The sequence below is a fragment of the Drosophila tropicalis genome, unplaced genomic scaffold (genome assembly GCF_018151085.1).
Source record: "Drosophila tropicalis isolate 14030-0801.00 unplaced genomic scaffold, ASM1815108v1 contig_878, whole genome shotgun sequence".
NCBI classification, from domain to species: Eukaryota; Metazoa; Arthropoda; class Insecta; order Diptera; family Drosophilidae; genus Drosophila; species Drosophila tropicalis.
In genome coordinates, this window is record NW_027173374.1 from 11,150,617 (window position 1) to 11,165,262 (window position 14,646).

Here is a 14,646-nt window from a genome sequence, read left to right on the forward strand (position 1 = left end):
ATAAGAATTAAACTAGACCCATTTAAAATAAAAGAAAAATTGAAATTGTAATTTAATTATCATGTTTTTTTGAACCAAAGTCCGAGCTCTTTTGAGCTTATTCTTATCGTACAACTCGGACAACGTCTGCTAAACCAAAAAAAAAAGGCGACTCACTGCAGATAGATAGAAATGTTTCATTAAATTTTTGGTGGTTTTTCTTTTTCCTTTGTCTGCTCATTTTTATTGTTCTCAGTTGGCATTGTTGTTGCTGCAACAAAGCAACAAAACAATACAGTGAAATTACTTAATTTCATGTTGCTCTAATCAAGTTGCCATTGCCGAGAGAAGAAGCCTTACCTAAGCGACGAGTGTGTGGCTGGCACGGAAGGTCCCACAAAAGCGAGAGCAACGAGACCAATGGAAACCAAAAATGGGCTTGAGATATGGGCGGGTGAAGGTGAATAACAGGAGGAGATTTAGTTGCAAATAATCCTCCGTTGCCGTGCCAAGTTAACATGTGACCGACCAAAAAACGAGTCTCAGCTCTAAAAACGTTTAGTGGTCGCACTTTTATGCTGCAAGGGAAATAAGAAAAAAAACAACACGAAATGGGTGGACAGGTAAACGCTGACAACAACAACAACAACAAAGCAACGAGAACAGGGCCAGGCTATGCTGGCAGGCATTTAAGATTGTCTAGAGCCTGGGCCTGGCTGGGTCCTGGGCCTCAGCCTGACTGAGACTGAGCCTGAGCGTGAGCATGGGCTCATGTTAATTTCAAAGTGTGTCAATGTCGGCTTCCGTTTCCTTTGCCTTTCCCCCCTTTCTTACTCTACCCCTCATTGCGTGTGTGTGTGTGTGTTGCTGTTCCGCCTCTGGCCACTTGAGATGCAAACAGGTAAAAAGACCACAAATTTAAACATTTGCCTACTCCAACACGCACTGGCCCATACCAACACACACACAGATACACCCACTCATGTACAAGCAAATGGAAGTGGAACTTTGGTAAAACGGTCATCTGCAATAGCCAAGCACAGTTGCTCATGTTCTTATTGTTGTTGTTCCTGCTGTGGGACACTCTGGCAATGGAACAGGCTGCAGTGCAGACCGCCTGCTGTGTAGGAACGCCTGATAAATTGGCAGCGACATTTCAGCCAAAAACTTGACAATTAACAGCTGAAACAAACACACTCACTCATACATATACACAGACCTTAATAGGTGATTCTTTATGTGAGTGTGTGAGAGACTGGTGGTGTGTTTGGGTGTGTGTGTGTGTCTCAGTGCTTTGGATAATTAAAACCCAGAGAGACAGGCATGAAATTGCTTGGCTTAAATTGCTTTACTGGTCGCGTTGACGGTTGGTGGTCCATGTCCAAGTCCATGTCCATGCCGACGTCCATGACCACTCGGCTACAAGATTGAATGCGCCACTAAAATTATGCTGCCAAGTGGCATAGCCGTTTACCAGCTCAAAAATTTACTTAAGCATACCCCAACCACAGCTAAATTTGCTATATTCATATGTGTGTGTGTGTGTGTGTGTGTGTCTGTGTCAAGGCTATGCTAAAAATTTGTCTAGAACATTTGCACATTTTGATTTGTTATGTTGTCCTGCACTGCAAGAAATGCCCAAAATTTGGATATTTGCCAGAAAGTATGCTATAAAAATATCAATATACTTCAAAGTTTTCAAAATAAACATTACCTTTCCTTGCAAATTTGTTTAATTACGTTTCTAGGAGACATGAGATAATTGACAATATTAAGTCATATAAAAATTTGGAAAACCAATCAAATGGTCTTCAGAGTTTTTATTCTCTTTGTAAAATATCTTCTTTTGTGTTTCATTTGCTGTTCAATAGGTTGTAGGTCCTGAAATTATCAATTTGTTAACAAAATTATACAATATTAAGCTAAGCTAATTAAGTTAGGCTAAATTAAGAGGCATTAATGATTAAGATTATGTTGTGCTGAAGTCTTGGGTATACATATAATATTGTGATTCCATTTCTATTAGTAATCAATCAACAATGCAATCAGATATGTTCCCATGATTGAACCGTAAGTTATTTATAATATACAAAAGAAAAACAAAACAGATGTTAAAAATTAAAGAATGCGAACAGTTTCTTGTTGGTTTTGAGTGTCATTTTAATGCTGCTCTGCTTCCACTTCTGAACAATATACAAATTTTGAACCGTTTACTTTGGTTTAATTGATCAATTGGTGGCTAGCTTAAGGACAAACTCTGTCTTTCGCTTCCTCTAAGGTAATAGACTTCAGGGCCTTTTAAAAACAAAATTTATTGTTGACTAATATAAATTGGAATGACAGTTTTTAGCTGAAATTCCTATTACACTTTCGATATCCTTTACGAATTTATATAATTTAAGGTGCATTTGTTTACCCATTTGACATATTTGGTTATAAATGTTTTTCTTTTTTCTTCTTTCTTACCAATCGCTCTCATTTTCATGTATGTCAGGGTAAAAATTTGGAGTCTTATTTCATAGTTTTTGCAGCGTCCGTTACAATTTATTTGATGGCAATTGAACTATGAAAAATGAAACTCACGAGTCGCAGCATGCAATTTTCTGCAAGTGTTAAATCTCCAAAAAAACGAAGAAAGATAGAAGAAACTAAGTCCCAATATGCCACATGCTGTTGGGTCCGTAATGCTGCACGTGGTGGCCAAAAAACAAACTGACTGCACACCGACAAACACACACACTTTTGCCACACACACACACACACACACACACAGGCAGAGACAACACACACTGCGATAAGATAAAACAAGCGATGACAAAAAGCACCCAAAGCACGAGAAATACGAAGTTCTGCCTTCTGCATTACGATGGCCACGACGGATGCGACGACGACGACGACATGGCCATGGTTGGGCTATAAAAGGCTCTGGCTCGAACCGAATGGGCATCACAAAACGGTGAATCGCGTTACTGAGCACACGAGACCCAACAGACCGAGTGAGTTGCGAATAGGAAGAGTTAGAAACAAACGGGTAAATGGAAACAAACGTCTCTTCAGTGTGGTTTGGATTTGTGTGTGTCTGAGTGAGTGTGCGATTGAGTGTGTGAGTGCTTATGTTTCCGTTACAAGAATAATGCCAAAACAATTTTTGAATAACATACATTTGAAAAACCCAAAAGCAAAAGAACAAACCAAAAGTAACGAACACAAGTGCCCTAAAGACAAGAACAAGAACAAGCGCAAGAACAAGAATAATAACAAGTTTAAGATGATGAAGATGAACAGAGAAACAGGAAGCAGAGGCCCAGTTCTTTGCATTTTCTGTTGTTGTTGTTCTTGGGCCCAGCCTCAAGTGGGAAGTGAAAAGATAGTTTTCTAAAGGAGTCCTTTCCGTCTCCATCCATCACAACCACTATTGTAACGTCATCTCGTTTTTTAAAAAGTGTAACAAGTAAAAGGGAAAATCCTACAGCCCGCACCTTTCTGCATTCATGCAATGAGTTCATTGAAAAGTGTTGCTTGGCTGCTGTTCCAAGTTGCTGGCCAAAAGTTTTTCCTCCAAAAATGGTAAAAGGAAAAAGAAAAATAAGAGTACAAGTCCAAACAGTGGCCGCCCCCGACGTCAAGGATCCTCGTTCTTCTCGTCCTGTCGTCAGTTTTGTTTTGTCAGGCGTGCGTCGCTGTTCGGCCTAAGGCCAACCGCGCACTGCTACTCCGAGTTCCAGTCCCCCAGTCCAATTCCCTGACCCGTCTCTTTTTCCCTTAGGGGCCCCACAAAATTAAATGTAAATTAATGCAAATTACACGAAATTACTGCGACCCGCACAATGCAACAACGACGACGAACGACCACAGTACAGAACCAAATAGAACAGAACAGAAGAGCAGAGAAACTGAATGCACTTTTCAGCTGCATCAGCAGATAAAAGAGCAAACGACGTCCCATTGTCTATTATTTTAAATTGGCTGCGCAAATTTACGGACAACGCTGAAGTAATTAGCGACCACTGTAAACTGGGCCACACAAAAGTCCACTCCAAGATTGACGATGAGTCTCAGTAGAGGGATATGGCTTGTGACTTGAACTCGTACTGGGATTGGAATGGAAGTGAGGAAGTGGGGGGCAATGCCAGTTGAATTTCAGTACGCTTGGCCTCCGCTTGACAGGCCTGTCACTCACATTCCACGGCTAATCCCAAGAGATTTGGCGACAACTATCTCAAGAATTTCTAGACTTATACTCAACTAGAGAAAAGTTTTTGCAATATATATTTTAAGAATGATATGAACTTAACTTCTTATTGGATGAGTAGTAAACAAATAATCGAATAGCTAAGAAACTCCATTGAATTTTAGATAAAATTGGCATAATTCAATCAAATATACATACCTCATTCGGTTTGACCACCTTTCCAAGTAAATGAAATGTACATCAAGTACAGTTAAACATATTTTCAATTCCATTGAAGTAAAATTTTTCAATGAAGTCAGCAATAGCTTCTCTTTACCTGTTTAATGAAAAGGCACTTGAACTGATAGTTTCGATAGATTTGTATTTCTTTATTTATTTAGTTAGGTAGTTCAAAACAAATTAATATTTCTATAAGAATTCTTTTTTAATTCTTTGTATGTGTGAAGATTATCAAAGCTCAGTCTTGGTATTCTTGGCAAATTAAAATAAATAAATAGTTTAAATAACATGGCAATCTTGCAATCGAGTGAGGAGGAACAATAAACAAGTAGAAATGTACATACAAAAATATAGGAGTAAAAGGTTAAAGTTGTTAAGATTTATCCAAAAGCAATTTGAGATTAAAAACTAATTTCTTTATTATAATATTTTCGTAACAGAATAAGAAAGTTTATTTCGAAACCCGTTTCTTTTCTGAAATGTTGTTCATTTATTAAATAATCAATGGATGAAACTTTCAATTTACTTGCACTACCAATTCACGGTCTATTAAATTGGCTTTTCATTTTTATGCTGCATACTTTTAGGGCTACAAAACCTTTGAATGTCACCCCTAACTTGTGATTATGATTTGTGTAGTAAATATTTGCAATTAAAAATTTTATGTCTTCATATTGAATCTACATATAATTAAAGTATATATAAATTTATAACATCATTAATTAATGTTTATGGCCAAATGAGCTATTAAAAAAGAAGAGAAGAGAAAAAAAAGACGCAGCAATATTGACTTTATTAGAAGCAAAAACTGAAATGAACTGAAACGACAGAACTAATTAACGAGCGCTCAGTGAATGTCGGTTAATGTGGTTTAGGGAAAATGGCAAAAGCCAGAAACGTTTTGTGGCTTTGCCAACGCCTGGATTTTATGAAGTAAACTTTTTGCTGGAAGGCAATAATCAGGATGTGCCAAATTGTTTAAATGCAAATACCACAACACACGGCGTATGCGTAATGTGCTCAGGCACACATTCAATTTTATTTTTTGTTTCGTATTCAATTTGTGCGCATATTTAATTATTAATTTCGGCCTCATGCATGTATGTGTGTGTGTGTGTGTGTGTAAACACAATGCGCCATGCAGTTATTAAAAGGCTTTAAATTTCAATTGCAAATGAACAGCGTCAGCGTTTCAAGTTGGCTTAAATTACAACTGCTTATCGCCCTGAATGGTTCCGTGGCGGGGGCGCGGTGGATATACCAATGACAAGCAGGAAAAAAATAACACAAGGACAGATTTACAGATGCAAGTTGAAATTGAATTTCGCACTTTTATCCCTTCCTTCCCGTCTTCACGTTTTGGCAAACGCTTTTAGTAAGTTGAGATGTGAATTATTTTGTTTTCGTTATTTTGCCTGGCCATAATTAACGCTCACGTGGCCAATTAATGAACTGTGACAGTCAGGAAATGCCTGTAGATGTGTGAGTATGTGTGCACGTGTGTGTGTGTGTGTGTGTGTATGAACAAGGCTGACATGTGTTATGTTTTTCATTAACAAATAATTTTAATTGCAATTGCATAAATATTGTAATAAAAATTCATTTTCCACTCAAATACAATAAATCCGATAAATATTTGATTAAATGTATATAAAAAATACACAGAAACTAATTCTCTGCATTCCAAATTTTAAAGGTATAGCATAAATATACAAAATATTTAATGAATTTTATAATTAAATTTTACGATCCGTTTAAAATTCTCTCTGAAGAAAATCCTGAAAAAAGTTTAAGGCAAACAAAAAGTTTAATTAGATAAAACCAAAGAAAGAAGTCACATGTCACATGGAAACTATATTTCCAAATAGAACTTTAGGATTTTTAGAGTTCAGAATATATTTGTTGCCTCTTGGACATTGAAAGCTATTTTGGTTTAGAGAAGGATTCGAAGGACCAGATTAAATTAGAGTTTTGTAAGTAACTTCTAACAGAAATTCATCAGTACTTAAACATAAATTTGAATTTTTATCCCTTTTTTAATATCTTTAATGAGTAAAAAAAAAAAAAAAAAACACTTCATGTTACTTATAAACTTTTTGATTAAACAATAATTTTAAAATATTCTATTAAGATATTGTAAAATAAGATTTTGTCATGGAACTTTTTAGTGTTGAAACTTTTTATTAGCGAATTTAAGCCCAAAATTTGTTGAGTTCAAAGGAGATCTGCATATAATCCATTGTGAACACAGAAATAACTATAAAGAACAATGGTGATGGAGCGAAATGCAGATAAACGATTTCTTTTACCTGCAATAAATTTCGAGATTTATTCAATTTACATGGAAAGAAGTGGCAACAAAGTTGCAAGAGCGCTTAAACCAGTTCTGCATTGTCATGGACAAGTGGATTGAAGTGCTTTTAGCTTTTTATTTAATCATCTGTGACACTTGAAGACTTTGTCATTTTTTTACGATTGCCTTTAAAATTTGCTACTACGATTGCATAACTTCATGTAGGGCATGTTCATATTTGGCTTAATGCAAGGAGAATCAGTTGAAAGAGTCGAAATTTTTTAGTTTAATTTAAATTTAGACATCGTCTTGACCTGGGCGCATGACCAAAACAAATGGCTTAATTAGATTTTTGATTGCATTTTGCAATTTCTTTGACCAGGCTATTAAATTTGTTCATTGTTTTCACAGCAAAGGCCACTGATGTATCCACTTTTTATATGTATGTATATATACATAGATAGACCTGTATAGTGGATGGCTATGTACATATAATTCAATTTCGCTGGTAAAGTGCATTTTACCGCTACTTGCTAAACCTGGCAAATGCTTTTGGCCTGGCTGACGTTAGGGCCATTCCATCAGCAGCTATTGGCATCTGGTTTTAGTCGTAGTAGTTGTCGTTGTCATCATCATGTTCATTGCATTCCCAACTTTCCACTTGACATCCTTGCTGCAATTTTCCGCTGTTGTGAAATTATGCTTTGGCAATGAGATAAACAACAACAAGAAACGCAAAAAAAAAAAAAACGATACCAAAACGGCAATAGCTGCCAGGTGGAGGCCAAAGAAGAAGATGAAGGCCCTGCGAGGGTTTGCGAAAGAAAAACTAAAGTAAACAGTTTGGGCCACAAGCCACGCCCATAGCGCCGCTTAACGGTAGCTGCATAACAAACGGTAAACACGCAAGCTTTCAGAGGCTGGCAATGACCATGCCTTTTGATGTTGCTCCACATTTACAGCGCCTGTTGATGGATATTTGTGTGTGTGTATTGTGTGTGTGTGTGTGCACCTATAGTAAAGTATGTAATGATGGCTGAAAGAAGAATGCAATTGCGACTGGAAAGGATGTGATGAGTGAGAGATGATGGCAAATAGCTGCCATATAGTTTTCTTTAATTTAGCACATGGCCCACATTTTGGCCCCACACACACACACCCTTTGTCCCGGACTCTCTGTTTGCTTTTGATTGAAGGTTAAATGAGCCATGAGCCCCGCGCACAAGGCACAAGGCAAAGACTGAGCCAAAGCCAAAGCCATTGCCTGCCTCCCAGTCTTTTCTCTTTTCCGTATTCTCTCTACATACAGATATTTATATACATACTTACTGCATTTGCATTATACGCTTCTATCTCACTCGCACTTGTTGTCGTATTCTTATTTCTGCATCCTTTCGGTAGTCTTATTTTATTTCCTTTTGGCTGAATTAGCTGACATAAACTAAGCCAGTCAGCTAGATGCGACTTTCCCCCCTCTTATCCTAATGCTCAAGTTGTCATTCGTTTCCTTCTATTGGTCTTGCTGTTGCAGTTGCACTTGCAGTTGATTTTTTCGACCCGAAAGCCACGCCCCTAATTGAGAGCATCTTAAATTTGAACGAATTTTCATTTCAACTTCATTTGCCATTTGTATACAGATTGCACTCTGGTCCTGGGTCTCTATAGCTCTATCTCTCTCTCTCTTTCTCTCCTCTAATTGTGTATCTCACTTTTATTTCTGTTGTATTTGCAGTTTTCCATTTCCGTTTTCGTCTGACAGAACAACAGCAACAACATCAAGCCTGAAACTCAACAAAAATAAGGCAAAACAAACAAAAATATATCCAAGGAAAACAAAAAACACAATAATATAAACGAAACAAAAAATGTCGATCTCCGATTTTCGCAAAAAGAAGCTACTCTTCCTGTTCAATGTGTTCTTTGGTGAGTATAACCGAAAACTCAATTGGGTAATTCTCTGCCTGTTGCCATTACACTTCAAACAGAATGATGAATGGCATGGCAATGCTTGGGATGGGGTTATAGGGTCCTTCCTTCCTTCATGGATTGCGTGTGAAAGTTATTGCCTGGAACGTGATTGAGGGAAATGCATTCATTTTTATAGTGCACTTGGCACCCAGCATGCTGGCAGAAGAAGTTTGATTAGATTGCATTCTATGTGCCTTAAGAAGTTCTTAAATGGAATTATGGATGGCTGCTCATTTATGTGAAGGTTCATAAACATCAACACAGTTCAAGTATTAATCAAACTACAGGTTATAGCTAACAGTCAAGCAAACAGCATATGGTTCCGGTAGATAAAAAAAAAGTAAACATGTTACCTGTTTATTGAGGTAATTATTTCCACTTGGCTTCAGTTTTTTGATTTACCTTAGCAGTGATATCAATTTGGTTAAAGTTGCGAAGTCATGAATATTTATTACTAATACTCTTTTCTAACCATTTATAATGGCAATCTACATTATAATAACAAGGACTATTGTTCAAACTGGAAACTGGAATCTTTTCTCATAAGCAAAAACCAATTGTTTTTTTAGATGAACTCAATAAATTAGTGCCAAATGAGGAAAGATAAGCCATGGAAGAGTTTCAGTATATAAATAATACTTTTATGGACTATAAAGTAGTAGATAAGCCACATACATTTTAATCAGCATTAACTGAATTAAGTTTATAGTCTCTGAAAAGTTTTCAACATTGCGTATACGTAATATGTCAAGATATGCCAAATGCATTTCGATTAGTCAATTTTTAATGCAATGCCTGTGAGGAATTTTTGTGTGTAGTTTCTTGCAACAAGTCAAATAAAACTCCGCTTTCGAATGGAAATTAAAACGTATGCAAATGCTGATGGCAAACAAGAACAAGGAAACTAAATGAAAGTTTTCCGTTCCAGTGAAGTGCCCTCAAAAGCAGGCAACGCTTTTTCCCGTTGTTTATGCATGGGGCGAGGTTAAGTGCTTTTCAATTATGACTAATTTGCAGGTGGCTGAATGTTTTTGGCCTTTTGCCCACATTGTGTGTGTGTGTATGGCCACCAGCTGGGCAGAAAATCAACTCAGGAAAAAAAGAGGAGTAAATACGTGAAACCCAAAAACAAAACAAGTAAAATAAAACAGATATTAAACGCTAGCGCCAAGCACTTGACACTGAAACTCTGTAGACGAGTGGACCATTTGCACATCGTTTTGTGTTATGATAGCGTGGGGCGGGTCGGGGTGGGGGGGTATAAATGATAATGACACATTGGCCCTCATGGCGAAAAGCCAAAAATTGTTATGGAAAAAAGGCAAAGGCAGAAACAGGAACTTTGTCACAGCTGTGAACTGTGAAGTGAGATCCGTTTATATATGTATATGTATGTTTTATTGCTTCAACATTTCTCTCTCTCTCCCACTCACTCTCTTTTTGTCTCTTTGTTTCACTTACACTCGGCTGTTTTTGACCAACAAAAAACAAAACACAAACAACATGCGGGCCAACATTGCAAATTACGCTGACTGCGCTGGATTGGCTAAAATACCAAACAATGTGAACAATGCGGCTAAAAATACAACTCGAATTTCCACACATGCAGATGTGAACCGGAGCGGTGAAATCGACGTAAAGGACTTCGAGCTGGCCATCGACGTAAGTGGAGCGAGGCAAAAACTATGCCAACAGTCAGAAAAAAACAAAGAACTGAAAATATGCAAAAATTTCTATTTAGTTTTGGGTTTTTTTTCTTTCTTTCTGGCAAAAATTCTGTGCGGGAAAATGCCACCAATAAATATGCAGCATTTATATCAACTTGCACAGCAGTAAAAACAATGTGAAAATGTTTTTTCCACTCCCCAAACTATATCATCCTCTCCCTCACTCTTTTACTACTCTGACTGATAACTCAATTTGGATGGTGTTTTCTTTTTTACGTTCTTGTTTTGATAGCGTGTATGCGAATTGCGCGGCTGGGCAAAGGATACGCCAAAGAATAAGGAGACTTACGATGTCATGATGGCAATTTGGACTGGACTGCGATCGAAGGCCGACAAGGATAACGATGGACAGGTGAGCATACCGTTCAATGGCATGTCAAGTGATTTGGTTTTTAGGGATTCCATAGAAGTGTTGAAATCTATGAAGCACTTGCATTGACAGCATACTAGATACACTAGAGTCAGCCATTGTGGCAGCATTTGACAAGTTGACAAGTGGCCCCAACACATATCCGAAACCTCCCTGACACACCCACCCAGGCTAACAACCACACGAACGAGCAGCAATCTGCAATGCTTTGTCCTGGACCTGACACACATACCCACTCGAAAAAAAAGAAATGGAAACTTGAATAAAATGATGAAGAATGTTCATAAATTTCCCATTCTTATTGAGAGAGCGGTTGCAGAAAGAAGCGCAAACAAATTTCCCAGCCAACGAGCGGAAATTGAATTGTGAACTATTTGAGTAATGCAATCTCAATTCCGGCCGAAAGGACTTTCTCGTTAGTTTTTCTCTAGGCCGTGGCCAAAGACAAACTTGCACAATTTTTTGTTACGGAATTATTATGCTGCCGCCCCCCACCTCCCGCCACGTACGTTTTGTCTGCATAATCAGACTGCAAGTGAACAAAATTAAATTATAATCCAGTGTCGAACAACAATGTGATACAAAAGCGACTAGAAATTGAAATGTCAGTGCAAAAGCACCGCAGCTTAATTCAATTGCAGCAGGGGTTATGCTTGCGGCTTATGGGGGCATTCTATCTATCCCTGTTTGGCATTTGCTGTCCCTCTCTGTCTGTCTGTCTGTCGTGTCGTGTGTATGTGCATGTTGTTGGGGTATATGGTAGCTTACTTTAGGTATCCGCACTTCAAAAATTCGACAAAGCCACAAAAGTTTTTGGCCTTTGGCCAACCTAACTTGAATGAAGTTTACTGCCAAAGTAACTTAGAGTTGAACGGATTTCTAGTTCCTTTGTGATCCTTTCAGTCTACTGCAACTGCTAGGCAGTTTTAGAAGATTTATTGTTGTAGCACACAACACAGTCACACAGTCACACAGTCAGCTCGCGGACAATAGTTCAACTAGCCAATAGGGCTAAAGGTCTCATCGTGACACGAGACACTTTCAGCTAGAAAGAGTTTTAATTTCCAAACTCGTTCAAGAAAACTTCGATCTTTAGAAGCCTTTTTTTAAGGTTTGATTGTGATTCCAATAACCATCCAAGCAGGAAAATGTGAATTAAAATTTTGCTTAAGCTTTATCTTTATCACTCAACTTTAAATTCCATTATATATACAATAATTGGCCAAAAAAGAAAAGTCGAATATTAAATTTAATAGCAAGACTTATTGATATTCTAATGCAGCATGTTCTTGGCCATCTCTATCTGTTTAGAACGCACTCGGTCAAGGATATGCGATGTATGAATGAGGTGGAGTGGATTGGGCAGGGGCCCTCTTAAGGGCATTTCAATTTGGTCAGCGCCAGACACTTACAAGCAATAAACATAAAAAATATGCAGTTCCAATGTTAGGTTGGTGGGGTCTGGTGGAAATCTATAGAATAACTGCCAATTGGCGGACAAACCCACACGTTGTCCAGTTTTTTATTTATGACCATATTAAAACATGGCAAAGCGTAACGGCTGCTTTGGTCAGAGCAACTTTGACCACAATTAAGGGACTGCCGGGGAATGATTGAGGATGGAGGAATCAAAGGAGGACATGCCAAGTTGGTCAAGGCATCGCATCGCAACGAGTCGATTGTTGATGTTGTGTGTTTGGTAATTGCCGTTGTTCGGTGATTTCTCTTTTTTGGCAACCGAAAATGCTAATAACACATAGCTTGGGCATAAATTATCCCCTTCTTCTTACACTAACTTGGGCAAATCCCTCCCCTCTCTCTCCATGGGCATTCCATAACGCGTTTAATAGCCAATGGGATGTTTTATGTGCCAACTCCGCCCGAGGTGGTTTTGCTGCTTAATGGCCTTTTCAGCACAGGGCGTGATGCATAAATCTGACGCTTTTAACTAACCCCAAAAAGTCGTACCGTTTCTTACACTTTTCGTACTTTATCAGGTCAGCGTGGATGAATGGTGCAACATGTGGGATGCCTATGCCAAGGATCCGAGCAGCGTGATGGATTGGCAGAACGCCTACATGAACTTCATGTTTGATCTCGAGGACGCTTCCCATGATGGCGGCATCGATGTAACTGAATTCACACTGGTCTGCTCCAGCTATGGCCTGGAGAAGAGCGAATGCGAAGAGGCCTTTGCCAAAATGGCCCAGGGTCAGACCGATGTCACTCGGGAGCAATTCGCTGCCCTATGGAAGGAGTATTTTGCTGCCGAAGATGCCAATGCGCCGGGCAATTTCATTTTTGGCAAGACTTCCTTTGTTTAAATCGTGCAATCTTGGCCGATACCTGGTCCTGGTTTAAACTGGCTCAATTAGACAAAGAAAAACATGAAATTTATTGCTATATATCTGGAAATTTAAGAAAAACCAAAAACAAATTGATAACTTAAACTTGTTAAAATTATGATTATAAACAAACATTGACTACAATTGATACTTTCGACTATTCCAATCTCTTCAATTTAGTAATTCTTCCTCGTTATATATGCATTCCTACTATTCGACCTTTATGTATCTCTTTAATGTTCTAATTTTGTGTAGTAGAGTGAAAAAATGTCTATTTATATTTTATATACCTACAAAAAAATTCCTATATTACTCTATAACTGCAACAACTACAAACTAATAAAAACTATATTTCTTATCTAACTATGTACCTACGAATATTACAAAACGATATCAATTATAAAAAATTGGCGCATAAGTATATATATATATATATATCAGATCGAACCGTAAGCAAAACCAATTAAATTGTCAATGTCAACTTGTTTAATGTGTGTGTATGTAGTTGTCGTTTATCGTCGCATCTCTTGGCGTATAAATTTCAATGTAAATGTAAAGTGTTCCAACAAATTACAATAATAAATGCAAAATATCAACAACAACAACAACAACAATAGCAAAAACTTTACCCTAACTCAAACTCTTTAACTCTTACTTACTTGTTGCTATTATCCTTGCGGATTCAGAGTGTGAAGGGAGAGTGAGTGGGTGGGGGCGTGGCTTTGGAAATTGCATTCATGTGGGCGTACAGAGTTGAATAACACACAAACTGCTCATCGAGCCGGATAAGATCTCTGCATTTGTCTAGCAAATTTATGAATATTATAATTTTGCCCTTGGCCAAAAGTTGGTTACAGTTTAGTATGGTCTAGAGTCGAGAGTCCAGCTTATGGCTGGTTGCACATCTGATTAATGCGTCTCCATGTTAGAATCTTGAATAATAAAGTTAAATTGCGGTTTCCATGTGAGAGTAAGTAGCATATTATTTAAAGTTGGCAGGAAAATTTGGAATCCTTTTGGAAGGACATATTGATTAAGTAAACAACCATCCAGCATATCATAAAAACATTAAACTTTTGAGGAATTCACAAATAAACAACGATTTTTGAGAATCTAAATAATGTTTATATTTATTAGATAATTCTTCAATCATTTGTAAGTTGGTTTCTTAAAATAAGAAAATATTTAAAAGAATGAGTGTAAAATAATAATAAGCAAAGAATTCGTTTTAATTTTCGCCAATGACTTGCACTTCCCTTCCCACCCTTCAGATTTGTCACTGTCTCCGATTAGAAAACACTACTCACCGTCTCTACTTCACCCCCATTTATATACCCGCTTAGTGGGAAAGAGCGGTCAAGAAGCGAAAGTTCTATGCTTGCACTGAGCTTTCAAAGAGAGGGAGAGTGCAGATCAGTGAAAGCGCGACTCTTGCACTTTCTGCCGTTCTATGCTTGCACTGAGCTTTCACTGAGCCGCTTAGTACATGAGAGGGAGAGGGCAGAGCAGTGAGAGCGCAATTCTTGCACATTCTGCCGTTCTATACTTGCAAT

General features: G+C 37.9%; 1 protein-coding gene across 2 annotated transcripts; it reads left to right on the forward strand.

Moving 5' to 3' along the window:
* Positions 1 to 2,933: 2,933 nt before the first annotated feature.
* Scp2 (Sarcoplasmic calcium-binding protein 2) lies at positions 2,934 to 13,463 on the forward strand. Of its 2 annotated transcripts, none has more exons than XM_068299666.1 (5): positions 2,934 to 3,010; positions 8,416 to 8,606; positions 10,261 to 10,313; positions 10,611 to 10,730; positions 12,746 to 13,463. In XM_068299666.1, exons 2-5 carry the CDS (start codon positions 8,549 to 8,551, stop codon positions 13,070 to 13,072), a joined length of 558 nt encoding a protein of 185 aa, XP_068155767.1. In that variant the 5' UTR covers positions 2,934 to 3,010; positions 8,416 to 8,548; the 3' UTR covers positions 13,073 to 13,463. The 2 variants fall into 2 exon arrangements, with proteins under 2 accessions (XP_068155767.1, XP_068155768.1); XM_068299667.1 differs by having other exon boundaries at positions 2,934 to 2,975.
* The last annotated feature ends 1,183 nt before the right edge of the window (positions 13,464 to 14,646 follow it).

Bases quoted from the DNA above. Each gene is read 5' to 3' on its own strand.
- Scp2 (XM_068299666.1), top strand. From the start codon at position 8,549: ATGTCGATCTCCGATTTTCGCAAAAAGAAGCTACTCTTCCTGTTCAAT. The intron at 10,314-10,610 runs GTAAGTGGAGCG...TTGTTTTGATAG, and splicing joins ACTTCGAGCTGGCCATCGAC to CGTGTATGCGAATTGCGCGG. The intron at 10,731-12,745 runs GTGAGCATACCG...GTACTTTATCAG, and splicing joins ACAAGGATAACGATGGACAG to GTCAGCGTGGATGAATGGTG.